The sequence below is a fragment of the Hibiscus syriacus genome, unplaced genomic scaffold (assembly GCF_006381635.1).
Source record: "Hibiscus syriacus cultivar Baekdansim isolate YM2019G1 unplaced genomic scaffold, ASM638163v2 tig00009013_pilon, whole genome shotgun sequence".
Lineage (NCBI taxonomy): Eukaryota > Viridiplantae > Streptophyta > Magnoliopsida > Malvales > Malvaceae > Hibiscus > Hibiscus syriacus.
The window spans coordinates 177,435-192,183 of record NW_024062182.1 but is presented as its reverse complement, the minus strand read 5'-3'; the positions used below and the strand labels follow the sequence as shown (position 1 = coordinate 192,183).

Here is a 14,749-nt window from a genome sequence, read left to right as displayed (position 1 = left end):
TTTTATATTCAATCATGATATGCGATATTTTTATTTTTTTTAACAATTTAGAATTTATGTTCATTTTAAAATATAGACAAAAATCACATAGACATTCAAATAAATTTTTTTTACAAATTTAGATAATTTAAATAAAATAATATTTTTATCACTAAAATTACTCATTAAATTTTGATATTTAAATATTTTTATTATAATTTAAATATTTTACCTATAATATATCAAATTATTAATTAAGCCAAGGACATAGTCTTTGATTGTACTTTAGAAGAAGGGTTACATCCGAATATTTTGTTCGGCCAATGACAATAACAGTCCACACCTATGACCTAACGTTATCAAAAAAAATTATTTGTTAATTTTATTTAATTTTTATTAATCTAATATAAGCACCTTTCTTGGTTAAAAAAATTAAATTCAAATAATAATATTTTATTTAATTTTTATTAAACTAATAATATCAAAAGGAATTATGATATTATAAATAAAGTAAATTAGATTAGGATAACTATCTATATAATATATTTTTATAGTACTCGATTTTAATTAATTAGCCAATAAATCGAATATCTATACTCATTATAAAAATATTTAATTTTTATCCCTATATTAAACTATTAAAAAGATTAAAAAATTATGAATTAATTAACTATCGATTGGTCTAGTTGTATAAAAAGTTAAAATTTTAAAATAAAATCATAAGATTAATTTCTTTTTATTAAACTGGGTAAGTATAAGGTAGTATATGTTCAAAGATAACTCTCAACATTTCGATATTGAACGCTCACACCACTGACATTTGTAGTGCTCGAATCCGAGTCCTCAATGAATAATAACAATTCTTTTACCACAGAGGTCACTTTGTAAAATAAGATCAAAAGATTAATTTTTTTATTAATTTAGGGTAAATATAAGGTATTATTTGTTTAAGGATAACTCTCAATCTTTCGACATTGAATACTCACACCTAGGGATGAGCATGGGTCGAATTTTTGGTCCACCCGACCCGAGAACAAGGAATTCTCCACCGGAGACCCGACTCGACCCGACCAAAACAAGATTCCACCCGACCCAATATATAACTTAAAAACTTGACCCGACCCGAAATAATAAAAAAATATTTTTATTCGATAAAAATAGTGACTTAATTGAAAAAATAATATATAGAGATGTATTGTTGTAATTATTCATAAATATATAAGATAAAAATATTTTTTTTGGGTCGGGTCGGTATTTTCACCATAAACCCGAATCTGACCTGAACGTCACATTAAAAAAATGATCCTACCCGAACCCAATTTTTTTTTAAAAATTCGACCCGATTAAGTTGGGTTAGGGTCCCATGCCCATCCCTACTCACACCTCTAGTATTTATGGTGCTCGAACCTAAGTCTTCAAGGAATAATAACAATTCTTTTACCAAGAAGACCACTTGGATCGTGCCAAAATTTAAAATTTTAATATTATGAATTGAATAAATTGATTTGAGAAGATAATGCCCACAATGAGTATATGTACTGTTTTATATGAATTGATTGATTAATAGAGATGATTAAAAAAAAAAACTTTGATAAACAAATTAACAACCACATGCTTGTACGACAGCGTTTAGTCTCTGTAAAAACCTACTTCCGTTCCGTCCTCAAAACAGGCATTTATTTTTATAAAAATAAAGGAAGGAAGAAATAGAGACTGAACAAACAATTTTATAATTCAATCTCTCTCTCTGTCTAATAGAGTTGTGAAGAGACGAAAAAAGAGAAAACGAGAGAGTCATGGTTTCAACGAGACGAGGTAGATCTCTCTCTGGCAACAACAGCAAGAGATCTTCTTCTTCTTCTGAAGATAAGCCTCCGTCTCCTAAACGACAAAAGGTGACAGCACAAAACGCATCCGAATGATATTTTTTCTCGAGTTTTATTGGATTCTTTTTGTTGGGGGGGATTTGAGTGTGGCGGATTTGAGTGAAGGTATTTGACTTTTTCAGCGTCTTTTTTTAGGTGGAAAATGCGGAGAAACCGATGCCGGCGGCGGAGAGTTCCAAAGAAATGTGCACGCCGCCCGCCGTGAATCCCGGAGATTGTGGGAACTGCGAGGCTCCGATCGCCGGAGATGATGTGAACAACGCGGAGAAGGCAGAGACATCATCCGCTGCTGTGGCTGTGGTGCCGCCGATCGCCGATGGTTAGTTTTCGGTTTCGAGCTTTACGCGACTGGCTAATTTCGTTGTTATTTGAGTTTCATTTCAGTGAATTTGGATTTGAATTTGAGTTCTGTGGATGCGCCCGTATCTGAAAAACTTTTTTTGTGTCCCTTTCAGTGTGTTATTGGATTTGCTTTTTAGTTTATTCTCATTTGTCGCTTCTTGAATTTATGTCTCATTTGAGTTTGTTTGGATTTGCATTTTCTTTTTTGAATCTTTTTTCCTTTTTGAAGTTTGAGTGTGTCATTTTCACTGAATGTGGATTTTGAAGGTTCTGCACCGATTCTGTTGGATAAGGGGAGGAGTTCGTATTCTACGTGGAGTATTTCTCAGAAACAAAATCCAAATTTTGATACTTCTACACCTTGGTGCAGACTTTTGACACAGTCTGCACAGGTAAAATTTCAAACCTCTTAAAGTAAACATTTTTCTGGTAATTAGTCTTTGTTTGCTCGGCAGTTGACATAAAGCACTGTACTTTCAGATTATCTTCTGAACAATAATCTTCTCTCTGTATATTGATTTAATCATTTTGTGCTTTTAAGATATATGAACTACTGGTCTTTCTGTAGATTGAATTAAATATATATCATGTTATTATTTGTAATGAGTTGGGTGCGTTTATCAACTACAGAATCATAATGTTGCCATTTGCACAACAAATTTCACTATTGGCTCGAGTAAACACTGCAATTTCCAATTGAAGGACCAGACAATTAGCGCAGTGCTTTGCAAGATAAAGCGTGCCCAGGTATCACTATCACCGGGATTTTCCATTGAATCTGTTGCTTTTTGTTGGATTCATACAAAATTAAGAACTCTTCTGAATTCAAGAAGAAATTGTCACTTGTGTTTGATCCTGAATATTTTATGTGCGTGCTGTACTGACCACTTTTAGATGCATTAGCTTTTTTGATTTAGGGTGCTTTTTTCTCCCTCCTTTTTTCCCTTCCATTTTTTGTTTGGGATGCCACTGTTTATATTTGTGTTGTGGAGATAAACTCCTTAATATGTATATGCAGTATGAGTACTCATTATTTGTCGACATGATCAGCACGAAGGCAGCGCAGCAGCAATGTTAGAAAGCACTGGGAGCAAGGGGTCAGTTCAAGTAAATGGGACAGTGCTGAAGAAAAATAACACTTGTGTGCTTAAGTCGGGTGATGAGGTGGCCTTTGGTTTGCTGGGGAATCATGCATATGTATCCTTTTACTGGGTTTGAGAGAAAGTGGTTAAAATCCTTCTCTTGCTTGTTGAGTGTTATTTGTTTCTATGTCTATGCTTATTTTTATTCTCTCCTTAACTTCAATTGATTTAGATATTTCAGCAACTCATGACTGAGGTTGCAGTTAAGGGTTCAGATGTCCAGAATACCATTGGAAAGTTTCTGCAACTCGAGAGGAGATCGGGAGATCCATCGGCTGTTACTGGGGCTACCATATTGGCATCACTTTCAAGTTTGAGGCCAGATTTATCCCGCTGGAAATCTCCTCCTCAAGCCAGCACTAAAGTCCAGCAGGTGACTACTGCTGCAGATGTTGATCTTGATGGCATTGAAAGAAATTCAACTGCAAACATAGGGAATGGTAAAGCTGCAGATGTTGGATCAATCAACAAGAATCTTCATCTTGATTGCAACCACAACTCCAACACAGAGGCAGGCAATGTAAAACTCTCTGGGGTGAATGATTTGCTAAGGCCTTTGTTGAGGATGTTTGCACCATCAACTAGTTGTAATCTGAAATTGAGCAAAAGTATATGTAAACAGGTATTGGACGGAAGAAACGAGTGGTTGAAGGATTCACAGCCGGCGATGCTATCAAGTATATCACTCCGCTGTGCAGTATTCAAAGAGGACATTCATGCAGGAATTCTTGATGGAAGAAACTTAGAAGTGTCATTTGATAACTTCCCATATTATTTAAGGTATGGTACAAATTTCATGCATAACTGTTTCTTTTTTAATTAAACAAATATTTCAAATGTAAACCAGATTTCTGTTGAGCTTTTGTTCATTGCTTTCCCACCCATGCAGGTACAATTAAGAGTATACCTAAACTCATGGCCCTTGTGCAATTACAACATTGAACGGTCAATTTGGGATTATTTCAGTTTTGTGTAAATTTTTTCATTTTTTTTTGAAAAATAAATTCTTTCATTTTTTCCAAATCCAAGTGAAGGTTGGAAAAATAATTTAAAATGTTGTTTGTCTTGCAACTCACCTTTTCCAATACGTAAAAGGTCATTCAAAAAAACCTACAAGTTGGACTCACAGCCTCTCTATTTCTATGTGTGATTTCCCGGTTGCCTATGTTTTCTGTGGTAGTAGAAGAATACAATCAAAACATGAAGTTGTTATTTTTGGACTGGACTGAAGCTGGGACAGAACTATTTCCCTGCTGATACTGATTCAGCCATTTGAGATTCAAAGCTTATTTTCAAAGGAAGGTCCTATTGAATCTGTGTTAGACAAGGTTTTGGTAAACTATTTGCAAACCCATGCTCTTAACTTCAGTTAATTCTAGAATGTTAGGAGAATGGAATGAAAGCAAAGTGCTGAGTTAATTGGGATAAGCACATGAAAGAAAATTCAAGACAAAGGAAATAATTTAGGAGAGGATGGATGGGAAGGTATCTCAGTAGTGCTTGCTGACTTTTGAAAGCTAAATTAGTTACCAAAACACGCTTTGGTTTGCATCTAGAAAAGGAACTCATTAGTGAGCATTAGAGATTGTTGGGGAAGGAAATAATGAGAAACAAGTAAGCTCCTCTTCAATTACCTTCAATAAATCTCTGGCCAGGTTGGTATGTGACAATACAATAGCTTATAATTCAAGTTTGTCATGTGAAATTTATGTACACCTTAAATTGTTGAACTGATAGTTTAGCTATTTAAGTTTATTTTATCTATTCTTCTATGCATTCTCAATGTGTTTTTTTTCCAGAAATAGATGCAATAGATCCGATCTAGGTTATTTATAGAATGATATGCCATTAAGGAGTGAGTTTCCGTATTTCCAGTGAAAATACAAAAAATGTGCTCATAGCAGCTTCAATCATACACCTCAAGCACAAAGAACATGCGAAGTATACTTCAGAGCTAACCACTGTGAACCCACGGATTTTACTCTCTGGCCCTGCAGGTGTGTATGTTTCGTTATTTTTCTGTCTAGACAACAATGTGATGCTTGTATTAGAAGCATCACACTGCAAATTGATCTTTTTCTTAAAATGGAAATGTAGGGTCTGAAATATTTCAGGAGATGCTGACGAAGGCACTTGCTAATTATTTTGGGGCCAAATTGCTCATTTTTGATAGCCATTCCTTTTTGGGGGTAAGAAATCCTTTTTTATGGGTTATTTGATTGTTTTTTTTATAGGAATTGAGGCCTCATTAAAAACCCCCTTCATGATTTAAGGAACTCATATTGAATTCCTTAATAAGAGGAAGGAGGAAAAGAGAGCCTTGAACTTTATTAATAAGGATACATAAGATTTACAATAATAAGATAAAACCCTTACAAACAACCTAATAACCCAAAATAAAATATCCAACAACAAAGTAAAATTAACCAATACTAGACTTAGCCAACCCATCAGCCTCAATATTGGATGTCCTAGCCACCCATCTAATAACTCCCTCGACTTCTTTGAGTTTAACAGCTACCTCCCTAACAATGGAGGCATAGAAAACAGGACAACAAGATCCATCCTTAATCCAATCCACTACCATTTTACAATCTGATTCTATAATCAACCGACCCTTAATACCTCCTCTCACTGAGTGAAAGAAATTTAAACCCTCCTTAACATCCTTTAACTCCATCAGAATAGGTGGACCCGGACCAGAAGCCGTCTTAAAAAACCTAAAAGTAGACCTTCTTCATCTCTTAGAATACCCACAATTCCACTGCTCTTCCAGTCAGAACTAGTAGCTGCATCCACATTCAGTTTGACAAAGCCCTTAGGAGGGAGGGACCAAGGGATGGTAGAGACAATTGATTTGTTTGGAGGGAAACATGAATCCCCAAGGGAAGGGTCACTGATAAGGGAATCCAAAGAAATAACCGAATCTGCAAACTTAGCTAGGAACCAAGATGCAAGCCTTACTCTAGCTAAGAAAAATAAATTAGTTTGATCTAACTTCCCTCTTTCGAAGACGATGTCATTTCTAACTTTCCAAACAGTCCACATAACAACAGCCGAAATAAAGTTCCAAATAGTAGAATTGGAATTTAGATCTTCCCAAGCTAGAAGAAAGTTTTGCGCATTTCCAATGAAAGACCGAACTGATACTCCAATACTGCAAAAATTTATTCCACAAAGACCACATGACAGAACAAGAGAAAAATAAATGAGAAGAGGATTCATCCGCCAAATTACATGAAGGACATGAAAGATCTACAATATCCGAAACCCCTCTTATCCAATTTCATTGTTAGCGTATTATTGCTTCAGAAATTGAAGATGATAAAGGCACATAGAACTTAGTAAAATTGCTGATTACATATGTTATAGGGTTTGTCTTCAAAGGAAGCTGAGCTTCTAAAGGATGGAGCCAACACAGAAAAATCCAGCACCTGTGCCAAACAGAATTCTGGGCCCATTGATTTGGCCAATAGTTTGACTCCAGCTGTTGAAGTAGACACTTCAAGTGCGGTGCCTGATGCTACTTGTGAGCCTGAACCTCAGCCAAAGATGCAAGCTGATTCCATTCCTTCCTCATCTGGGACATCTACGAATAAAATGTTTAAGATAGGTATTTGCATTTCCTTGAAAAATCTTTCAGATCAGGTCTCCGTGTGATTGACATTTCAGAAGAATTTTTATGATTTGGATTTAGTATTGTGACAGTTGACCTAACATGGAACATGCAGGTGACAGAGTGAAATTTATAAATACAACTTCAGGCAGTCTATATCCAGCAGCATCTCCATCTAGGTACTGCAACCTCTGTCTACTATTTTTGGAGAGATTCAGAAGGTGGTTTTAATTCAGCATCTTGTCTTTCCTTATTTAAGCATCCAATGTTCAAGTGTATTATTTTTTGAACTTTTCCACAAGTCTTTCGCTTGACCTAAATGAAAAACACACCTTCCTGGATGCTTTTCTTTCAAATGTCAGCATGGTTCTCGATAACCTGTTCTGGATGAAACCATATGATGAGAACTAAAGAATAGCTGTATCTCTACATGGTTTTAATGTAATCGGGACCTATCTAACATGTTTATTGATATTTTGCAACTTGAAAAACCTTTTTTTCTTTTTCATTTAAGGCTGAAAGTGAACATGCACTTCCACTTGATATCAACTCACCGAATATGGCCAGCCATCTAGTTTTCTAGTTTTATCCTTTTTCATACATGTTCATACTGGTGGTGGGGTTTTCCCCTCTCCCGGTGATGAGGCATTTATCTCTTACCATGCTTTAATTTATTCTTTTATCAAATCAATTTACAGAGGCCCACCATATGGGGTTCGTGGGAAGGTTGTGTTACTCTTTGTGGACAACCCTTTCTCAAAAATTGGTGTAAGATTTGATAAACCCATACCTGATGGTGTTGACCTTGGAAATCTTTGTGAGGGAGGTCATGGATTTTTCTGCAATGGTAATGCTTTGTACATTTCTCCATGATTTGCATCTATCTATGAACTTTTCTTTTGATTACTAAGCGCTGTCTCTATTTCTCTCTCTTTCTTACAATGTAGCTTCTGATCTTCGTTTGGAGAATTCAAACACCGAGGATTTAGATAGATTACTCATTAACACATTGTTTGAGGTGACTTCTTTATATTTGAATACTTTCATGAATCTTGTCTGGCTATACAGTGCATCCATTTTTGGTTCCTTATTAACTTAAATCTAATGTTTTTATCAGGCTATATACAACGAGAGCAGAACTTCTCCTTTTATTTTGTTTATGAAAGATGCTGAGAAGTCTCTTGCAGGAAATACTGACGCTTATTCCACATTTAAGAGCAAACTTGAAAAGCTTCCTGATAATGTCATTGTGATTGGTTCACACACTCATACTGACAATCGTAAGGAGAAGGTACAATTGTTTTTGTTTTAACTTCTCTGAGTTGTTATAATCCATTCTTTTGATGCCTTGTTTTGGATTGTGAAAAGATAAGCTAAAGTAAGACACCAATATCATAGAGAATTGGAACCCAAAATTGCAAAAAGCAATGAATTTAAGTGGTAGGGTAATGCCAAGAGGAAGTTAGAGGTGTTAATGACAAGAAATGCTGTACAGCAGCTAAATGCTTATTGACGTTTAATTGTTATTTAAGCAATCTCTATAACCTGTGTAACACTACTCTTCCTTTTATATGATCTGTGATCCATGTTTCAAATAGCATTTGCTTCTAAACGACGTCTAGGGTTCAAATCCTGGTGTTGCAAGTGGAGCAAAATGGGTTGGGAGTACTCGATCTAGATTAGTCGGCCAATGGTTTGGATACCAGTGGTTATACCAATAACAAAATAGCATTAGCCTTTAAGCTGCATTTTTTTTATTGTGGGTGTAATCTTCTATCATAAATACACAGAAAGATTTGTGATTCGGAGTATGTTCACCCCCCCCCCCCCCGGGGCAAAAAAAATTATTAGGAGTAGTTCTGCTGGCCTTATTATTTTAAATGTTAGATTTAGGAGTACCTTACCCTGTGCTAAATATTATCCTTGCAGTCTCATCCTGGTGGGTTGCTTTTCACAAAATTTGGTGGAAGTCAAACTGCTCTCCTTGACTTGGCATTTCCGGTAATGATTCAATCTTTTGGAAAGACTCTGTCTCTCTCTCTCTCTGGTGGGGGCTACCTAAATTGTGGTCCCTGCGGATGCTTTTATTTTATTTACCAAAGTTGTAACTAATAGTTGACTGTGAGTAGCTTCCAAAATGATGGGGGTAAAAAGTTGTTCTTTTTAAAGCTTTTGATTAGCTTTTAAAAGAAAATGCTTGCACAACAAGTTTCTCATACTTTTTAACACATGAAAATGCCATGTAATTTTGATGCTTATTTATCTTTACCTTCTCCGGTGGCTGATTGCAAAGCTTTTACCCTTCTCTTAAACTTCATGCCCAAAGGATTTACTCTTAGTTCTTGGCATAATCTCCAATGGCGTTTCCAGTGCGTTGTATCGTTTGAGTTTAGGTTTTTGGTTCTGTTGAGTAGCTTAGTCTGTTGTGTTTTTTCAGTATGGTGTTTATGTTAAATCTTATGTAATTTCGGAGGAGTAATAAAGTTTCTAAGGCATTCTTTTCCTCCTTCTTTGATCAAGGAGGTTTTTAAGGAGGCCTGTCATTCTTATCAAAAAAAAATAATCTCCAATGGCGTTGCTAGATAAACTGACATTTTTTCACTTATACTGTTCAGTATTTGATTTCTTGTTCAACCGTGCATTTCTTGGGAAAAAGAGGATCCTCATTCTGGGTTTTTACAATGATTCAAATTATGCATTGTTTATTTACTGTATGTATCATTCCCTATATAATTGAGTTTCACAGTTTGGGAGTTGCATATTATTCAAGACGTGAATATTTTTTCTTTGATGTTGCATAAAAATGCTGGAGTAGAATTTGTATAAGCCTTTTCATGTTGATGAAATTCTTGATTGAATGTTTGTCATTGCACGACATGTAACTGGGAATTGTAAGTTTAGTGTTATATGTAGTTTTCTTATGGAATCTGAGTTTGGGTATATAGGTAATATGTTGTCTTTCATATTGGGCATCTTTTTTAATTGAATTTGGGATAACCGAGGATGTTTAGTTTTATTTTAAGTTGAGCTTTTTCATCCCTATGCTACTTTCGTTTGTAGTTATGTTGTAAAGATTCTGGAGCAGCTATTTATATGCTAAGAAAATTTGCCCTACTGTTTTCACTATGTTGTAGTTTAGTTCGTCTCTGTCTCATTACATGTATGTTTTTCCTCCTACATACACTTGCACATTTTTGTGCACACTTCACCACGTTAGAGGTTATATTATTAATTTAGGGGGTGTGGTGTTTTGATATTTTCAGGATAGTTTTGGTAGGTTGCATGACAGGGGGAAGGAAGTTCCAAAGGCTACTAAAATTTTGACAAAGCTTTTCCCAAATAAAGTTACCATTCACTTGCCACAGGTCCGAATGGTGTATCCCAAATAATTTGTGTTTGTTGCACTGTGTGTGTTTTTCAGAACGGAACTAATAATGAACCTTATGTGCTACTACAGGATGAAGCCCTGCTGTCATCTTGGAAGCACCAATTTGATCGTGATGCTGAAACTCTTAAGATGAAGGGAAATCTGAATCTTCTACGAACTGTAAGTTTTTTTTGGTCTTCCAAATGCTAGAGATCAGTTTATGTTACCTTTATCTTCTATTCAAGGCTTTAAGTTCAGTGAAACTTTTAGTCCTCTTCAGATAAATCATTGTGGAGTTCTGAAACTTATTTCCATCAAGGATGGCCCCTAGATTTTATGTCATAGAAACAGTTCTATGGTTAGATCCTTTTTCTTTGCAAGCTTTTGTTCATACTTTATGCCCATTACATTATTCTCTTGGGGTATGATGTGGTGTGGTTTGTTCTTTAGAATGTTCGTTAGAATAAATTTACGACTTATTTTAGGGTTAGGATTTAGAACCTGAGAAGTACTTCTAATTTGATGTGTGGGTTGGGGAAATATAGTAACATCATATCATTTATGAAGTTTTCTGACATGTTGATAGAGCTTTCTCCAAGAGGGCTGGCTTGTCAAAGGGTGGTTTCTGTGTTGGGCCTTTTTTCTTATAAGGTTTCCTTGTCAAGTCTTTTTCCAAGTTTTATGGATGTCCTAAGGCTAAGCTTTGGAGAATCCATTTGTGAATTAAAGATGAGATTTTTGATGTTTTTACCCTTCGGGTGTTTTATTTTACCTTTAGGTAATTGGATTCCATAATTTCTCTTCATGTCTCCTCTCTTCATCTGGCCCTTGGCATTGAGCCCCCAAACAATAGTCTTTGACAATTGATTCTAAGCTTAAGTTTTTTCAATTTTTGATAACTCTCTTGACATGCTATGGTTATAGATATGGTGGCATATTGAAAATGATTACTATTGTTGTATTTTTCGTTTTTCTATGTAGGTTTTGGGTCGGAGTGGGATGGAATGTGAAGGGCTTGAAACTTTATGCATCAAGGATCAAACCCTTGCAAACGAAAGTTAGTTTTCTTTTGACATATTCTTGTATCAATAGTTCCCAAGTAAAATATTCCCTTCTGAACTATATTTTGCTATCCATATCAGGTGCTGAGAAAGTAATTGGATGGGCTCTAAGTCACCATCTAATGCAGCATCCTGAAGCAGATGCTGATTCGAGGCTTGTTTTGTCTTGTGAAAGGTACTGGGTTCATAATCTTTTCAATTTTCAGATCAGATTGCAGAGTCAATTGTCGGAAATACTATCATAAAACAATTGCTATTCTGCAGTATTCAGCATGGCATTGGGATCTTACAGGCTATCCAGAATGAATCTAAAAGCTTGAAGAAGTCACTAAAGGTCCTTGTTAACCTTTTTTGTGAAACAAAATGCTCTATCAAGTCTTGTTTGTGTTTTCTGATTCCTAAATTATAATATATCTCTGAAAAATAAAAGTCGATTAATCTTCATTATGGTTGTTTTGCTGATCTCAGGATGTTGCAACTGAAAATGAATTTGAGAAAAGGCTTTTAGCTGATGTCATTCCACCCACTGATATTGGAGTTACCTTTGACGATATTGGAGCTCTTGAAAACGTGAAGGATACATTAAAGGAGTTGGTTATGCTTCCTTTACAGAGGCCTGAACTCTTTTGCAAGGGGCAACTTACCAAGGTTATCTGATATATAGTGATCCTCAACCCCCCCCCCCCCCGTTTTCTCATATTTCATTTACCTTTATTTGATGTAAGTTCGTTTTGGTCAACAGCCTTGCAAGGGCATACTTTTATTTGGACCTCCTGGGACTGGGAAAACTATGCTGGCAAAAGCTGTGGCTACTGAAGCTGGAGCAAATTTCATTAATATATCAATGTCGAGCATCACATCAAAGGTCAATTCTGTTGTTCCTTTTAACCGATTTGATTTTGCAATGCTATGATATCTTGCTCGAATTTTATGTATCTGTTTGTTGCAGTGGTTCGGTGAGGGTGAGAAATACGTAAAAGCTGTTTTTTCATTGGCAAGTAAAATTGCTCCAAGTGTCGTCTTTGTTGATGAGGTTAGTTATTCATGGTCCTCAATTTGTATTTTCAGTTTGGGTCTATGCCAATTCATTTGCTTTCCCTTTCCTCTCTGCTTTGTCTTATAGGTTGACAGCATGTTGGGCCGGAGGGAAAATCCCGGAGAGCATGAAGCTATGCGTAAGATGAAAAATGAATTCATGGTGAACTGGGATGGTCTACGTACAAAAGACACAGAACGGGTTCTTGTACTTGCAGCCACAAATCGGCCTTTTGACCTTGATGAAGCGGTCATTAGAAGACTTCCACGAAGGTAAGAGCCATCACTTTGGCTCTTTTCGGAGAAAAAAAAATGGAAAACGAAAATAATGCTCCTTCCCGTTCCTTTTTATTATTTTCAAGTAACAGAAATCGTGGGAGCCTGAGATCATTTCCTAACGATGCTATCTTATGCTATAGTGGAAAATAAAGAATGAAAAGACCTTTATGAAACATAAATTTTTGTAGTACACGGAATACTAGTCAGAAATTTTGCGAAAAGAATTATTTTCTTCTTTACCCCCCGTTTTTTTTGCTTCGATTTCTTTTCCTGCTGTCCATCTGTTGCATATATGACGAACGAATTTAATGTGACCACCTTACTCCAGGTTAAGTTACTGGTAGTTTGAGCCCAAGATCTAATGGCTGGGTTGTAATTTGGCAGATTAATGGTAAATTTGCCAGATGCAGCAAATAGAGCAAAAATACTAAAGGTTATTCTTGCAAAGGAGGACTTGTCCCCTGCTGTCGATTTTGATTCTATTGCGAGTTTGACAGATGGATATTCTGGGAGTGATCTTAAGGTTACACTAACCGCTCTTTTCCCAACTTCCGATGTATTTTTTCGTGGGCCTTTTTGACCGACTGACTGGTTGCTCCGTTATATTGCAGAATCTTTGTGTGACTGCCGCACACTGTCCGATTAAAGAAATTCTAGAAAAGGAGAAAAAAGTATGTAGCGTTGTGTTATCCGTTTGTTTATATTGAAAGATTTTTGGCTCTGTTCGTATATTTTGTCGATGCAATGATGATGACTTCATTGAAAGTTGGAATCAGTGGCCATAGTTTGCAATTGTACTTTTATCGTTGAATCGACCGTGTTATGTTTGGTAGATTATTGGCTATTCATGCATTCCCCTATATAAGAACCAATGCTTGTTTTTGATGCAACCATTATGCAAAAGTTGACTGCTGATATATTTGGTAGATCATGTCATATTTTGCACACCGGCACCATGTTTCTAATAGTTTCAAGATTGGCAGGAACGAGCTGCTGCTCTAGCAGAGGGGAAACCACCGCCTCCTTTGAGTGGAAGTGCCGATATCCGCTCTCTAAACATGGAGGACTTCAAATACGCTCATGAGCGGGTAACCGATAAATACAAGTTATATTAGTAATTTTTCCTCCAATAAGGAGAAAAAAATGTCATAGCTGATTAAGCTACTCCATTTCAAATCTCAACAGGTATGTGCCAGTGTATCATCCGAATCCGTAAACATGACTGAGCTGCTTCAGTGGAATGAGCTCTACGGTGAGGGTGGTTCTCGAAGAAAGCAGGCTCTCAGCTACTTCATGTGAAGCTGTATGTGCGTCTTTGTACAAATGGTTCGTACGCAACTCTTCCAAAATCTCTCTGCTCGTCTTCTAAAATCCTGTATTCAAGTGAGTTTTATCGAGTCATGACACGTCCGGTGTCGCTCACTCGTATTTCGCCTGTATAATGAAAGCATAGGTTTTTAAGTTATGATTCTCAGTTGTTACCGGGCTTCTCTGGAGATGGTATGTTAAGGCAGCGAAACCAAACAGACGTTTCGGGCAATGGTTTCGCGGATTTTATTTCGTCTCGTTTCCTTTCGCCATCTCCTCGTTGCCTGCACAAGGAAAGTGCATGCTTCTAATTTTGTTGTATTCAAGTTATGTAACGATCTCATTTCATAAAAAAAAAAAGGACGCTGTGAATATATATATATACAAGGGGGGATATATATATTTATGGTGATTCCTTTTCATGATTGTCAAGAATTCTTCATCAACGAGTAATGCTCAAAGCCATATTTGTTTGATTTCCCAAGTTCTTGTTAAATGTGTCGATACGAGCATCGGGCTCGTCGTATCCATTGATCCGGCGGCCAGACCATATGTTCGTATTCTAAGATAAGTTTCACTATCATCACGGTTCTCTACCAATGGTCTCATAAGTTCGTCTCCCTTTAAAATTTTATAAGTTCGTTCCTCCTAACATAAAATCTCGTCGGATTCAATGTGATCAAACGAAATTATAGAAAGATATGTATTGTATTTTTTTTACTTATTCCTATATG

General features: G+C 36.1%; 1 protein-coding gene across 6 annotated transcripts; it reads left to right on the top strand.

The window, feature by feature from the left end:
• Positions 1-1,701: 1,701 nt before the first annotated feature.
• On the top strand, positions 1,702-14,496 carry LOC120203025. 6 transcript variants are annotated; one of them, XM_039203393.1, is made up of 28 exons: positions 1,702-1,874; positions 2,001-2,184; positions 2,475-2,599; positions 2,838-2,954; positions 3,258-3,404; positions 3,522-3,860; positions 3,972-4,129; positions 5,225-5,346; positions 5,447-5,538; positions 6,722-6,962; positions 7,081-7,186; positions 7,664-7,812; positions 7,913-7,983; positions 8,083-8,256; positions 8,895-8,966; positions 10,229-10,330; positions 10,423-10,512; positions 11,314-11,389; positions 11,475-11,568; positions 11,658-11,727; positions 11,862-12,041; positions 12,136-12,258; positions 12,343-12,426; positions 12,517-12,701; positions 13,092-13,230; positions 13,319-13,378; positions 13,691-13,795; positions 13,893-14,496. In XM_039203393.1, exons 1-28 carry the CDS (start codon positions 1,776-1,778, stop codon positions 14,004-14,006), a joined length of 3,618 nt encoding a protein of 1,205 aa, XP_039059324.1. In that variant the 5' UTR covers positions 1,702-1,775; the 3' UTR covers positions 14,007-14,496. The 6 variants fall into 6 exon arrangements, with proteins under 6 accessions (XP_039059324.1, XP_039059323.1, XP_039059322.1 ...); XM_039203392.1 differs by having other exon boundaries at positions 3,522-3,869; XM_039203391.1 differs by having other exon boundaries at positions 3,522-3,884.
• Positions 14,497-14,749: the final 253 nt, after the last annotated feature.